We start from the raw sequence: 12,541 nt of genomic DNA, 5'->3' as shown, positions 1-12,541 counted from the left end.
AACGCTTGTCTAAAGAAATCTCACAGTCCAAAAGTTCGTTTTGAAAATATTTAGTGAAAGTTAAAAGCAAATAATCCACACAAGAATAAAAGAAAAAATAGTTACACACGTAGAGAAAAAGGCAAAAAAAGGGGAAAAATGTATCTTGTCTTAAATTTAGCTTTTCTTGAGAAACTTTAGTTATTTCTGTACTTAAAAGTTCTTTACTTTTTGTTCTCTACTTAAAGATTCTTAAATTCTTACATACTTAAAGATTCTTAGCTTCTTCTTCTGTATGCTTTTAGCAAACGGCACAGCACGTGAATTAAGTGCTATTTTCTTACATATTTACTTCACGCACTCAAAAGGCTCGTAAGCCGACTGGCACATAGATATGTGCCCAGGCACAGTTTAAAACCATATGCCTTCCATTCCTTACTCAAGGCAAATCTGTCACTAACTGAAGAATATTATTTTAGTGAAAGCTGTTAGAAATTGCAGGAAAATACCAACACAATTCTACTCACGAGGGTTACAGGACCCTCCCATATTTTATGCATTATCAACTAGTAAAATATTCATGAATTTTATAGAACTAGGAAAATGGCTCTTACAAGATGTGTGTTGAAATTACTGTCTGAATTGGGTGGTCTATATAAGACCTGTTTCCCTAATATTTTCAAGGCAAAGCCACATGTCCTCACTAAGATGGGGCTCATCATCCAACTAAAGAGGTCTTACATTTAAATCCTGTTTGGCATAAACAGTCACCCCACCTCCTTTTCTGTTCCGTCTATCCTTCCTAAAAGATATGTATTCCTCTATGTTACACTCATCCCCATCTTTGTTATTATAGTCTTCCATCACTCTGGATGGCAGTATACATCCAACATTGCTCCATGTTTAAATCCTGTGGTGCTGCATTGGAGTTGTAGTTACAGTATACAGCTCAGTTGGCGGCCCTTAGAGCTGCTGAGGGGAGTTGTTGGTGGACTGGCTTCCTTGTCTTCATCCATCTGATCTAGAAGCACTTCTGGGATATGTTTCTGGTGTTCTGAAATACTTACACATGCCGCTTTAATAAGAATCTTCTCCCCTGCCAAACCTCTCCCCCAACCCCCCAGACTAGTGAGCTTGGATTCAGGAGTGAAGAAAGACCAAGGATTCACCTATTACACAAGGAGAGAGTAATTCTCAGTATTTTGAGGTAACATATTTTATTAAGGTACAATTGTACAAAATACTTTTTTTAACCAGAAATTGGTCTACTTAGTTCCTTCTGTGATATGAGGGCTTTAGGGTGTCCCCATATATTTATACCATACATTTTGAGGATACAACAAATAATCTATCAGCAAGTGGACTTGAAAACAGCACACTACGTACAAAAAATATATAGTAAACAATTAATCCATTTCATCATATGCAGATCTTTCCACTTGAACCTGGAGCAATGGCACGTGACTCCACACTGCGTTGGACATTCTCCTAAAAGACTGGTAAGGTTGCTTCCAACTTTCAAGTCCTTAAATGATCGATGGAAGGACTTAGACATTTAAAAGTACATTATTCTTCTGTTTTAGTATATTTTCCTCACTTCAAACTTTATTATTGCCTTTCTTTTGATTCCTGAATACTTTTTGTTTTTCAATATTCATATTAAACATTCCCCAAAAAAATTTGCAAATGTTGGAGAAAAACTGCAGTGATGGGAATGTATCACATTATTTTTTACCAGAAATGCCACCCTTATGCAAAGCTAATTCAAATTTCACACTTAACTCACCATAAATATGCTTCAGAATAAAATTAACAGAAAATCTAGCAGAAGTCTCTGGCACATTTTAGAGTTTATTAGGTGAGTCAAAAAATTTCTGTGTGTCTTTATTAACTATGTTTCACAAATGATGGAAAATAAAATATGTCTAAATGATGTCATAATTTAACCTATACAGTTAAGAAATGTTGCTCTAAGTTTCTGTTATTTTACAATATTTTTTCCAGTTAGACATTATAGGAAACAGTATATTGTTTATGTATAAAGTTGAGGATTTTGCAAGCCATAATAAGAGCAATTTTCAATCCAGATCTATTGAGGTTAATTTATGTCAGAAAAAATAACTATATTTGAAAGAGCTACACAGTTAAATAGTTTCCTTTTTATACAGTAATAAAGTAATGTGAATTTTAATTGAAATGTGTACTGATTCAATCAATATCAAATCTTCTAATACCACTAAACTGATTGCACATATAATTTTAAAAATGTTATTTTTAGGTTGTTGTTAATTTCATCTCTCTTTTCCAAAAATGTAAGAATACAGCAAAATTAAAAGTTAAAAAATCTCAAATGAAATATTCTGGGAACAGAAGAATAAGAAAAAGAGCTTTATCCAAGAAAGGTCAGGAAAGAATTTTCATATTAAAGAATTACATCTCTCCAACAATAAGTGGAACACAAAGTGTTACAGACTTTGTTCCATCTGAGTAAATTAAGCAATGAACTAGCAATACAACAAAAGAAATTCCACTGATTAGTGAGATTGGACTTTCCATATTTAAATTCTAAAAATGACATGGGCAATGTTGCATTGAAACTGCAAAGTGAAACTAGATGGTCTAAAAAACCTTATTGTAAGCCAATACACAAACACTTATGATTGAATAAGTGTGGTGTATAATCACATCTGTCAGCTGCTGGGTATATTTTACATTACTAGGTGGAGGCGAAGGTCTGTGATACGGCTTGCATGTTTGTAGCTGAAAATCCACAAAGGGAGAAAATTAATCAATTTTCTATTCTTAAGCTTTCAATTCCTCTCAGGAATCATCATCAGAGGAATATGATTAGACTTACTGGGACCCAAGGAAATATATAGCAAATAAGTAGGGGAGGATGGGAGAATGTCAGAGGGAGGATTGATGAGTTGGGATTCAGATGGTGTTGGTCAGAGTCTTATTTATTATGTGCATGTTGTTCTTTTCAAGTCTGAATATGCTGGGTTCATGTCAAAATGTCTGTTAATGGATTTTTCATTGGATAGCCACATTTCAGCCAGTTCTTTTATGTTTTTAGTATTAGTCTAGAATTTTATTTGCAATGAGTCCCATTTAAATATGTGTCTGGTTGAACTTATAAGTGTGCAAATCAGAGACCATGGGCCCTTTCTTCTGACTGCTTTGCAATGTTCCTGTATACACGTGGCAAGTATTCATGATGTCTAACCCATGTATACCGCTGGGCATGCATTACATGGTATGATATGAATCATGTTCCATATCTCTGCTGCTGGTTTCTTGCTTTTAGCATTAAAAAGGACTGTGCAGTGTGTATGTTAGCTTGTGTGCTACTTTGATGCCAACTCTGGACAGGATAAGGGATGCACCTTCTGGTACCCCGTGATGATAAGAAAGTGTATGCCAGGTGGGATGGGGAGTCAAGTCAGTTGTTTGCTGGGGTCTCTGGCATCTCCTATGTAAGCATTGTCTGATAAATGTATTTGTTTATTGTGAACAGTTGGAAAAGACTTTGTCTCATTCTTTTTAGTTTCCTTGGTATTACAGTGGGTGTGAACTCTTCTGAACAGAGTCTTAACACAGCTCCTTTTATGCAATGACGGGTAATTGCTTGCAAAGTATAATATTTTCTCTGAATAACATTCCTTATGATAAGCACCTGTAACCTGGATGCCATTGTTATCTGTTTAAAACCCCTTAACATGCACACGTACCGGTCCCGGTACATAACGACGATTGGACGATGTCACAATCATGTCACAGCCATGTGTGCATGCCCCTCTGTCATGCACCTCGACATACTACACATCAAATGAAAATTCAGAGTCTCGTCTTTCCGATGATATAAACCATTTTGACACACAACAACCACAGCACTGACACTAAATCCTTTTTTACAGAGAAGTAAATACTTTTAAGAGCTGACTTTTCCTACCTTTGAAGGCTCTCTGCAAGTCAAACATCAATATTTCCGAGCAATATTGATCTCATTCTGTCCGTAAGGCTCCAGGGAATATAATCCAGTAAAACGATTAGGTCCATAACACACGATAGATCCTCAAAGGGACAAAAACTCCAGAAAACGTTTTTTAACTCGAGACTAGCTCCAACATTTTTTTTCATTTCTATTTGTCATATCAGACGTAATTTGTTTCTGTCGGCAATAACCATGCTAAAGCATGTTACACGGAAGTGTTAGCTTCTGATTGACACCTAAGTTGGCCAATTACGAGGGGTCTGGGGGGTGACTGGCACCTCGTATAGCCAATGAGTGTCGCAGACAGCTGAACGATGACGCACAACTCCAAACCCTGGTAGAATCTACCAGTATGATTGGACGCTGTGAGTGACACTCCAAACTTACAGCCAATGAGCAGCTGAGCACATTAATATGTAACTTGCCATACCAACTTGTAAACAAAACCGATCGGAGCTGCGCGAAGCTGGCATTTGTGCCAGTCTGCAGACCTTGTGCGTGGTTGTTTATTGTGATTTCACCTAGTTTTTTCGCATTTTAAATATGGATAAACGTACAGATAAACGTAAATACACTCTCAATTAAGTCGTTGACGAATGTACGCGGCGTCACAGTTTTCAATCGGACAATGGATATGTCTAATGGCAGAGAGCGACATGTGACACGCCCTTGTGGTTTCTGCCAGCTAGGGATTGCTACAGTCAGTGGCACATGGAAAAACGTTGAGCTGTGTTGTAACAGTTTGTAAAAAATGTATATAGTTTGTGTGCATTTTATTTAAAAAAAAGTAAAAAAATAAAATATATATATTTTTTTGGCCCATAAGACTTGTTTTGACTATTTTTATATTGAAATGTGTATTTTTTATTGTTTTTAGTATGGAATATGAATTTCCATAACTAATAGAGTGACACTGTGTGTAGATATAGATTCCTTTAGGTGTAAGCTTTCAGTAGAACCCTCATTGATATATGTGGGTTGAAGCATTCAAAAGTTATTACACTTTTTCCATACGTTCCAAAATGTGGATAATGGATAAACCATAGGTCCCTCTAAAAAGCACCTGGACATGCCCACATAAAAACTGGTGTAAAAATATCATTTTTACAGGTATTCTTTTCAAATTTGAAATGTGAGTAGTCAACAAGTTATTCTGTTGGTACATAGCATGTTTCTGTCCCCACCTACCTACTGCAGATATAAAGGCCTTTATTTTCACAAAAAAACTTAGGCGAGAACAAAAAAATTCATTTTTTCTGTGAGTTCTAATGTGCATAACTTTTGATCAGTCACACCTACAGTGATTCTGACTACTAAGGGTGAAACTAGAGAATGTTACCTTTACAAAGAGACCAAACATGTATTTATACTCCAGGTAGTTCAATAACAGCAATGATTCTAATTTGGAGAGGTCAAATTACAAGCGATTTAGCAAAAATGACCCCGCTTGATAAAAGGATTTGTCCAGGAAATTGCTGCATTGGTTTATTTTTATTTTTTTTCTATAGTGAACTGGATTGAAGGGATTATTGCGTTGATGTGGTTTTGAAAATTAATCAATTGGTCATTTTTTAATCTGATGAATGTGTTCATCAATGTAGCGTATCCAAGATTTCGGTTTGTACTGAGTCAGAGCCACATTTTCGAATCACTGCATTACCAGTTTCACCAAGAGTCCCATTGGCATACAGTGATCCCCTGATATATAGCAGTTCAGCTATTGTGCCCCCGCTACATCACAGATTTATTAATATTATTATTACTAGGGGGCTCCGACCCCTGGTCACTTCACTCACCCACCCTCGAGTTTGGTTTACCGGATAAACAATTTAAAGAGATTGTTATTCTCATAGGAATTGTTACATATGCATTATTTTCATTTTTATTTTAAAACTTTTGTAAAACAATATTTGTCCTTTATTTCCTGCCCTGGGTGGGGGTAAATCTCTTTGTCGCAGGACTTATAACGCTGCTCACGTTGTGAAGAGGGGGTCTGAACACACGCTAAAGAGATGCAATCGGTTCAGCTGGTGTCTTGCTGCTGCTACTGGCCAGCTGTGTGTTGTACTTGTCGCATTTTGCGTCAGTCACTTAAAAGCCTGTACAGCAGCTGTCCTTTTGCCACTTCACATCTCTGCCGCTAGTGTTCTGAAGGAGGAGAAGCAGGAGGAGGTGTGTGTTTGTGAGGGCTGAACGCATGCTGGCTTGCTGCAGCTGCTGCTGGCAAGCTGCATGTTCTGCTTGACGTTGTTTTAAGAGCTGGAGCACCTGAAGTTTGTCTGCCAAAAGCATTTCAACAACTGCTAGGTTAGATGTCAGTGAACTTGTTTTAAAGTGTTTTGTAAGTAGGGTGTGACGTGCAAAGGTCACCATCTCACCATCTCTCACCTTTGTTCCTAAGGTTGTAATGTCTAGTCTTGTGTGTCGTCAAAGTGTCTCTCCGAGATGATCTGGTCTCAATCACTTTGCTCAACCCCCCCGGAGGCAACAATCCTGCTCGCGTTGTGAAGGGGGGGAGCATGCTAAGCAGAAATGGACGGATCAGCTACAGGCTTTGCGCAACTTCTGCCAAGATGCCTGTTCTGCTTGTCGCTCTGCGCGTCAATCATTTAAAAGCCTGTACAGCAGCTGTCCTTCTGTCTCACTGTCTTGTCTTGCGTGACAGTTAAAATGTCTCTTGTGGGATGTCAAATTGTCTTCTGAGAAGATCAAGCCTCGTCTCCCTGCCAAGATTTTTTTTATAATAAAGAGATGTTACTCATATCCTTAGCCCAACATTAACATATCACATGTGTTTACAAAGTGTGTTTTAATATGTTTACATGTGTTTAAAGTGTATGGGAGGGGTATTTTAAGGTTTAAACTATAAAATGTTTATTTATATGGTCTTTCTATATCGTGGATTTTCACCTATCGCTGATGGGTCTGGAACGTAACTTCCGTGATAGGCGGGGGATCACTGTACATTTTTTTTGTCTGTATAATTTTCAATTAAAATGAAAGTGAGTTTTCTGGCAAAGTGAAATTAGATGCTTTAAATCGTTCATGTTGTTATGGTGGGGTCCTTATTTATCTTTGTTTAGAGTTTCTATGGCCAGATGAACTGGACTCACTGTGTACAGTGACACGATATCTAATGAGACCATGATTTCATCCTCAGCAATAGATATATTATTAAGACGCTGTAATGTCATCTCAGTGCTATTAACAGAATATTCTGAATCATATGGTTAATATTTGAGCATATGAACAAGTCCTTTGGATAAGTTATAACTTAGACCACATTGTAGACCAAAAAATTCAGGGCAGCTTGCATCATTGGATTTAATTTTGTAATATTCCAGTGAGTTTAGACAGTTGATATTCTGGACCTTATTCAGAGTGGTGTTAAAGATGGTTTTAGTTGGGTCGCTGGTTAGTTGTTCGTAAGTGGTGGTGTCACATAGAATTTCTTCTGTTGCTGTGGCATAATTTTATTTATCTAATACAACTGTTGCATCTCCATTGTCGGAGAAGTTGTACAGTATATTCTGGGTTGTAGTTCATTAGTATTCATATTCCCAGTGAGTTCATTCCATTTTTTGTTAAGTGTATTCTATCTATTTTGGTCTAAGCTGATCCAAAGCTGGAAATAATTCATAGTGACAAGTTAAGGTTGCTTCAGGAGTTACATGTTACATTTGAGTCTACAGTTGAGAGGAGTGTTGGTGTAATGGCTAACTGGAGGGACTATTCTAGGATGATATGGCAGAATATAAGACAAAGAAATAAAACTTCTCACTGATATTTGGAAATGGAGAAAATACTGCACCAGAAATACAAAGATTCAAACATGTATTTGTATGTCAATAAGGCAGCAGTTTTTATTTTTTCCAAACCCATTGTTATTTCTTTTCTTCCTTTTTATAACTTATTTGAGTGTGTGTGGGGGTGTATGTGTGTGTGTACATTTTATTATCATTGACTCTGTTGGTATTGTTTACAACATAAGAAATGTGCTCTTCTTATATAATACTCTATTCTTTTAAAATCAAACTGCATTGTCTACATATACTATGGATTTAGTCTGGCTGGCAAGGATATGTTAAAGGCAGAGATGGCAATGTGGTGGGTACTCGTTAAATCATCGAAAGCGAGAAACTAACACCCTGACCAAAGTGTCACGGTGTTAAAAACCCATAACAAAGGTACCTATAAACATACATTTAAATATAAATGTATTAATTTAAAATCCTCACAATGCCAAACAAGAAATTAACTCTAATGGTCTGGCTTGCCTTGTAGACATTATTAGACTTTTTTGAAAAGTCCTGTTGCATTATATGGGGAAAGTTACAGGGTTATTCACTCTTTTATTTTTCTTTAAACATTTGAATAAAAACCTTCAGGACAGATGATGATAAAAATTTAATACAAAGTCTTGTCTCTTGGATTGACACAGACAAAGTACATTAAAATGCAAAATTTGACTTAACATGTACTTCAACAAAATTTACCTTTAAAGTTTTTAAAGTTTTGTATCGTATGGCTAACATTTAATTATATATATTTTTTTTAACTTTAGCTTTCTTATATGGAGACAAACATGATAGCAGTTCTACTACTCACAGGTAAGTCAATATTGCACTCATGAAATATATGGTGCATGTTTTCAGCATAAATATGTTTCTGAGGTTTTGTTGCATCTTTATTCTCCAATGTCAAATGTGCAAGTTTCAAGCCTTAGGACAGAATTATTTAAACTCCAAAAGTCTTTGCCTTATGCTGCTGATTTTCTCTGTTGCTTATTTACAATGGAGATTGCGGTGCTGGTGGCAGTTGCTTTATCTTGTGCTGGGTTGGGAAGGATGTGCAAGTTAAGCTCTGTTATCCAGCGCTGTCTTTGGATACTATGCTTTATATAGATACCCAGGCTTTTCTTTCTTACTTGCAGTTGTCCAGTTTTTACAATGGATTCTATGTGTGTGTGTGTCCTGCCCTTTAATGTCTATGATCTAGGCTTGTATAATTGATGAGTGTTTTGCTTGGATTAGAGGAGATTCATCAGAAGGGTGCAAATGTGACTTGAAAGAAACACATCTCCACCCCCAGGGTGTTTGCCTTTGTGTTATTGTAGTTTCTTGATGCATATATTTTAAAATGTGTGGCGCACTCTTTTTAAAACTGGTTGTTGTCTGTGTAGAGTATGTACATCCTTCTTGTGTCTGCACATTTTTTCCTTTGGATATTCCAGTTTTTGTTCCCCTTTATTAATAAATGCAGGTTAAGTTATTTTGTGATCCTAACATGACCAAGTGGTGGTGTTTGCAAATGGGTCTTGTGATAGACTACCACTATGCTCCTGCTTTGCTCCTAGTTCTGACAGGCTGTTCCACTGAGTAACCCTGAATTGGATGAAGCAGGGTTTGTGAAGGTTATTTTACATTTTATGTTAAATACATTTTAGGACAGAATCATGTTGGCCATTTTTAATTCTTTTGCAAACTCTGTGCAGTGTCATTTACTGAATATTATTTTGGATGAAAACTCTATTCTAAATCCTACTTTTGAGCCAGGTCTCACATTCTAGTAAAGTGCTTCAGTCATTTTGCAGGGATTGGCCAGTTGTTACCATTCTGCCAAACTCTGAACTGACAGTTTCTCCTTTTTTTAATGTTTTCATAAAATTTAACCTAGAATTCACTACATGATCACTTCCTAACCTTTAAGGCAAAGGGTAGACACACTAAACATGGATTGGATTTAGATTTTACTTCTGTTAGGTCACTTTGCATTTTGTAAATATTTAAAAATAACCAATGACAATTTATATTTGTGAAAGCATTCTTTTTCACGCCTGCCTGAAACTTTTGCACAGTACTGTATGTCTATAAGATAAATTATATTCAGTTTATATCTTTCTATTCCAGATGTTTTTTATTAGACAAGTATTTTTCACAAGAAGAAATTTAACTCTTTATCAGTATAATGATATCATTTCCAGTTATCAATGAAGGCTACAACAATACTTGGTTCTTTTCAAACTTTACTAAGAGGCTTTATTGTATTCTATGAAAATAATGCTAATAGTTGTGTTACTCAACATGAGTATAGTTGCTTGTCTGTATGTTACTAAAATAATTGCCAGTTTTTTGGGAGACATTGTAGGTCTCAAGATCTCAGAAATAATATGCTGTTCATTCATCTTTACACATATTCAATAATGACTACGTACATAAAGGTATTGACTAAACTCCTGCCAAAATAATAAATCAAAGTCATTCATAAATTGCTCCACACTGACCAATAAGTTTTAATTTTCTCCAGGTCTGACACTTTTTACAGACTATTGTGTTACAGAAACCTCAGTCTTCACAGAAATACTTCTTTTCCACGATACAGAACCACATTTGACTGTTTGAACTGATCTTTCTATACTTAACCTCACTGGCTTTGGAAAAACTTTTATTATTATGCTAAAAAAATTAAAATTGCACAGGGGAGAAAGTAAGCATATCTTCTTTACTAGTTTAAAGAACCTCCCTACACGTTTGGAAAATGCTCCTATTTTAATTTGATTTGTAAGAGGTATCAAGCAGTTTGTTCAGAATAGTATATAACTGCTACATTTATAGATATTCAGCTCACATCACCTCCCTCCATACTAGTGATATTTTATAATACAAATAACCCATGAGACATTTCACTTAATTTATTTGTCAGATCTGAGACAATACAAGAAGACATTGTGAGGTTTTTGAGATCCCAAATCTCCCCCAGCTGCACAGTGCACCGAAACTCTGTCTATGTAGACAGGGATTGCTTGTCCCTTGCCAAGTCAACTGCAGGTTAGCGGCCTCACCATATAACATGCTGGCCACCCGATAGTTTATATGGGCAATATTCTATCCTGGCTACTAACCTGGCCCTGTTACTGTTTGGTTGCTGTGTCTGTGTGTATTAAATTGTTAACTCCCATTTGAATAAAAACCCTTACTGTTCCTTTTTTGAGAGGAATAAAGCTGGTTGTCTTAAAGCCTTTGGACTTAGCATCTTTTCTCAAGTGAAAGACAGTGACTCACGCATCACAGACATAATTAATTGGTGTAAGCTTCACATCACTTTAAGTTCCATTACTAATTGTACCTTCTTCCTCTAACTGTTCCTGTTGGTTCCCAATTCAGACACTGCAGGTGTAGAGATATTTCCTCATCTAAAGACACCCACTGCTTCTAATTACCTCTGTATGTTACATGATATTTAATTATCTCTTAGCACCTTGGCAGATAGAGACTTCTTCCTGCACTCATTACAGCCATCAATATATTTGTGAATTTTGATCCAATTGATTACTACAAATATAATTTCTAGTTTGATCATGAGATGCTATAAACTACATCTAAGCTCAGTTCTTTATCTGATTTATGGCTTAACCAAATAGAGTTTAGGCTAAAATAACAGAATTAATCTTTCCTTTTTGATAACAATGTTAATACGTGGACACTCTTGGATAATTTCCTTCATCAATTCTGTTGTAGCCACAATGATAAAATTACAGCGAGCGGGCAGACATTTTAAGTGTTCAGATCAGGAAGTGAAGGGGTTTCTATAAGGACAAGACAGGAGAAAAGTCAGTGGCCATCCAGAGGTGCAATACATATAAAGACAGAGAAATACCCATCAATGATGTTTAAAACAGAAAACAAAAATCATTGTCAATACTTGAAGCCAAATGTTTTTTCATACTCTACTAGTTGCTTTCCTTAAATAACCTAACACCACAGGTCAGGTATCCTGAGATTAATTTAAAGCTAGTATATCAACTACTGTGTGCCACCAATTATATAACTTTAATATAATATTACAATTTGCAACATTCTGTATCACGTGATTGGCAACAGACATGGGACTTACTTAAGAATGTTGCACAAAATGGCATTGCCCGTGGTAAAAAGAATATTCAATTGGAAATACAATAAAATTAATGCACAAAAAGAGTAATTACGTAAATACAGTGAAAAACAGGAAATAATGTATATGAATAGACACACGACAATTTCAAGGTATTCATTTATCATGCTATATTTTTTTAAACTTGTAGGCTGTACTGTTAAATATCTCCACCATCAGTATTAAATCTATTCATACTCTTTTTTATTGTTTAATTTATAACTTAGGTCAGTCCTAAAATCCCTTGATTTGAGTCTACATTTAAAACTACCTTTTCACCTCATTTACACTCTTTACACTGATACTGATCCTATATGAGCTATTTATTGTAATCTGCTGAATGCATCCTTCAATTCACTTCCCAGAATATTGACTTGGGACATGTCCTGATACTGGAGTGTGAAATTTCAAAACATCTCCTGATGGTCTACTTAGCTTGTGCAGAGTTTATTTCGCAGCCACCTCATAACATACAATCACTTCATTAGGATTTTTGTTATTTTTGCACACTAAATCTTTCTAAATCTCTTTTTTTGCATATGTGCTAATATCATCCACATGTTGATTATGTTTGGCATATTTTTGTCCTTAACAGATTTCTGCGGCGTACAACTGTTTCTAAGCTTGTTTTGACAGCGA

At 35.9% G+C, this 12,541-nt stretch overlaps 1 protein-coding gene across 1 annotated transcript in view; it reads left to right on the top strand.

Moving 5' to 3' along the window:
- Positions 1 to 1,414: 1,414 nt before the first annotated feature.
- LOC120539115 (secretory phospholipase A2 receptor-like) overlaps positions 1,415 to 12,541 on the top strand; it is a 63,376-nt gene continuing 52,249 nt past the window's right edge. The window contains exons 1-2 of the mRNA XM_039768886.1: positions 1,415 to 1,478; positions 8,538 to 8,583. Coding sequence (XP_039624820.1) covers positions 8,547 to 8,583 — 37 coding nt within the window. The 5' untranslated portion in view covers positions 1,415 to 1,478; positions 8,538 to 8,546. The remainder of the gene's footprint in view (positions 1,479 to 8,537; positions 8,584 to 12,541) is intronic.

The sequence above is a fragment of the Polypterus senegalus genome, chromosome 11 (genome assembly GCF_016835505.1).
Source record: "Polypterus senegalus isolate Bchr_013 chromosome 11, ASM1683550v1, whole genome shotgun sequence".
Lineage (NCBI taxonomy): Eukaryota > Metazoa > Chordata > Cladistia > Polypteriformes > Polypteridae > Polypterus > Polypterus senegalus.
The sequence above is the reverse complement of the archived record's forward strand: the minus strand, read 5'-3'. Positions and strand labels throughout refer to the sequence as shown.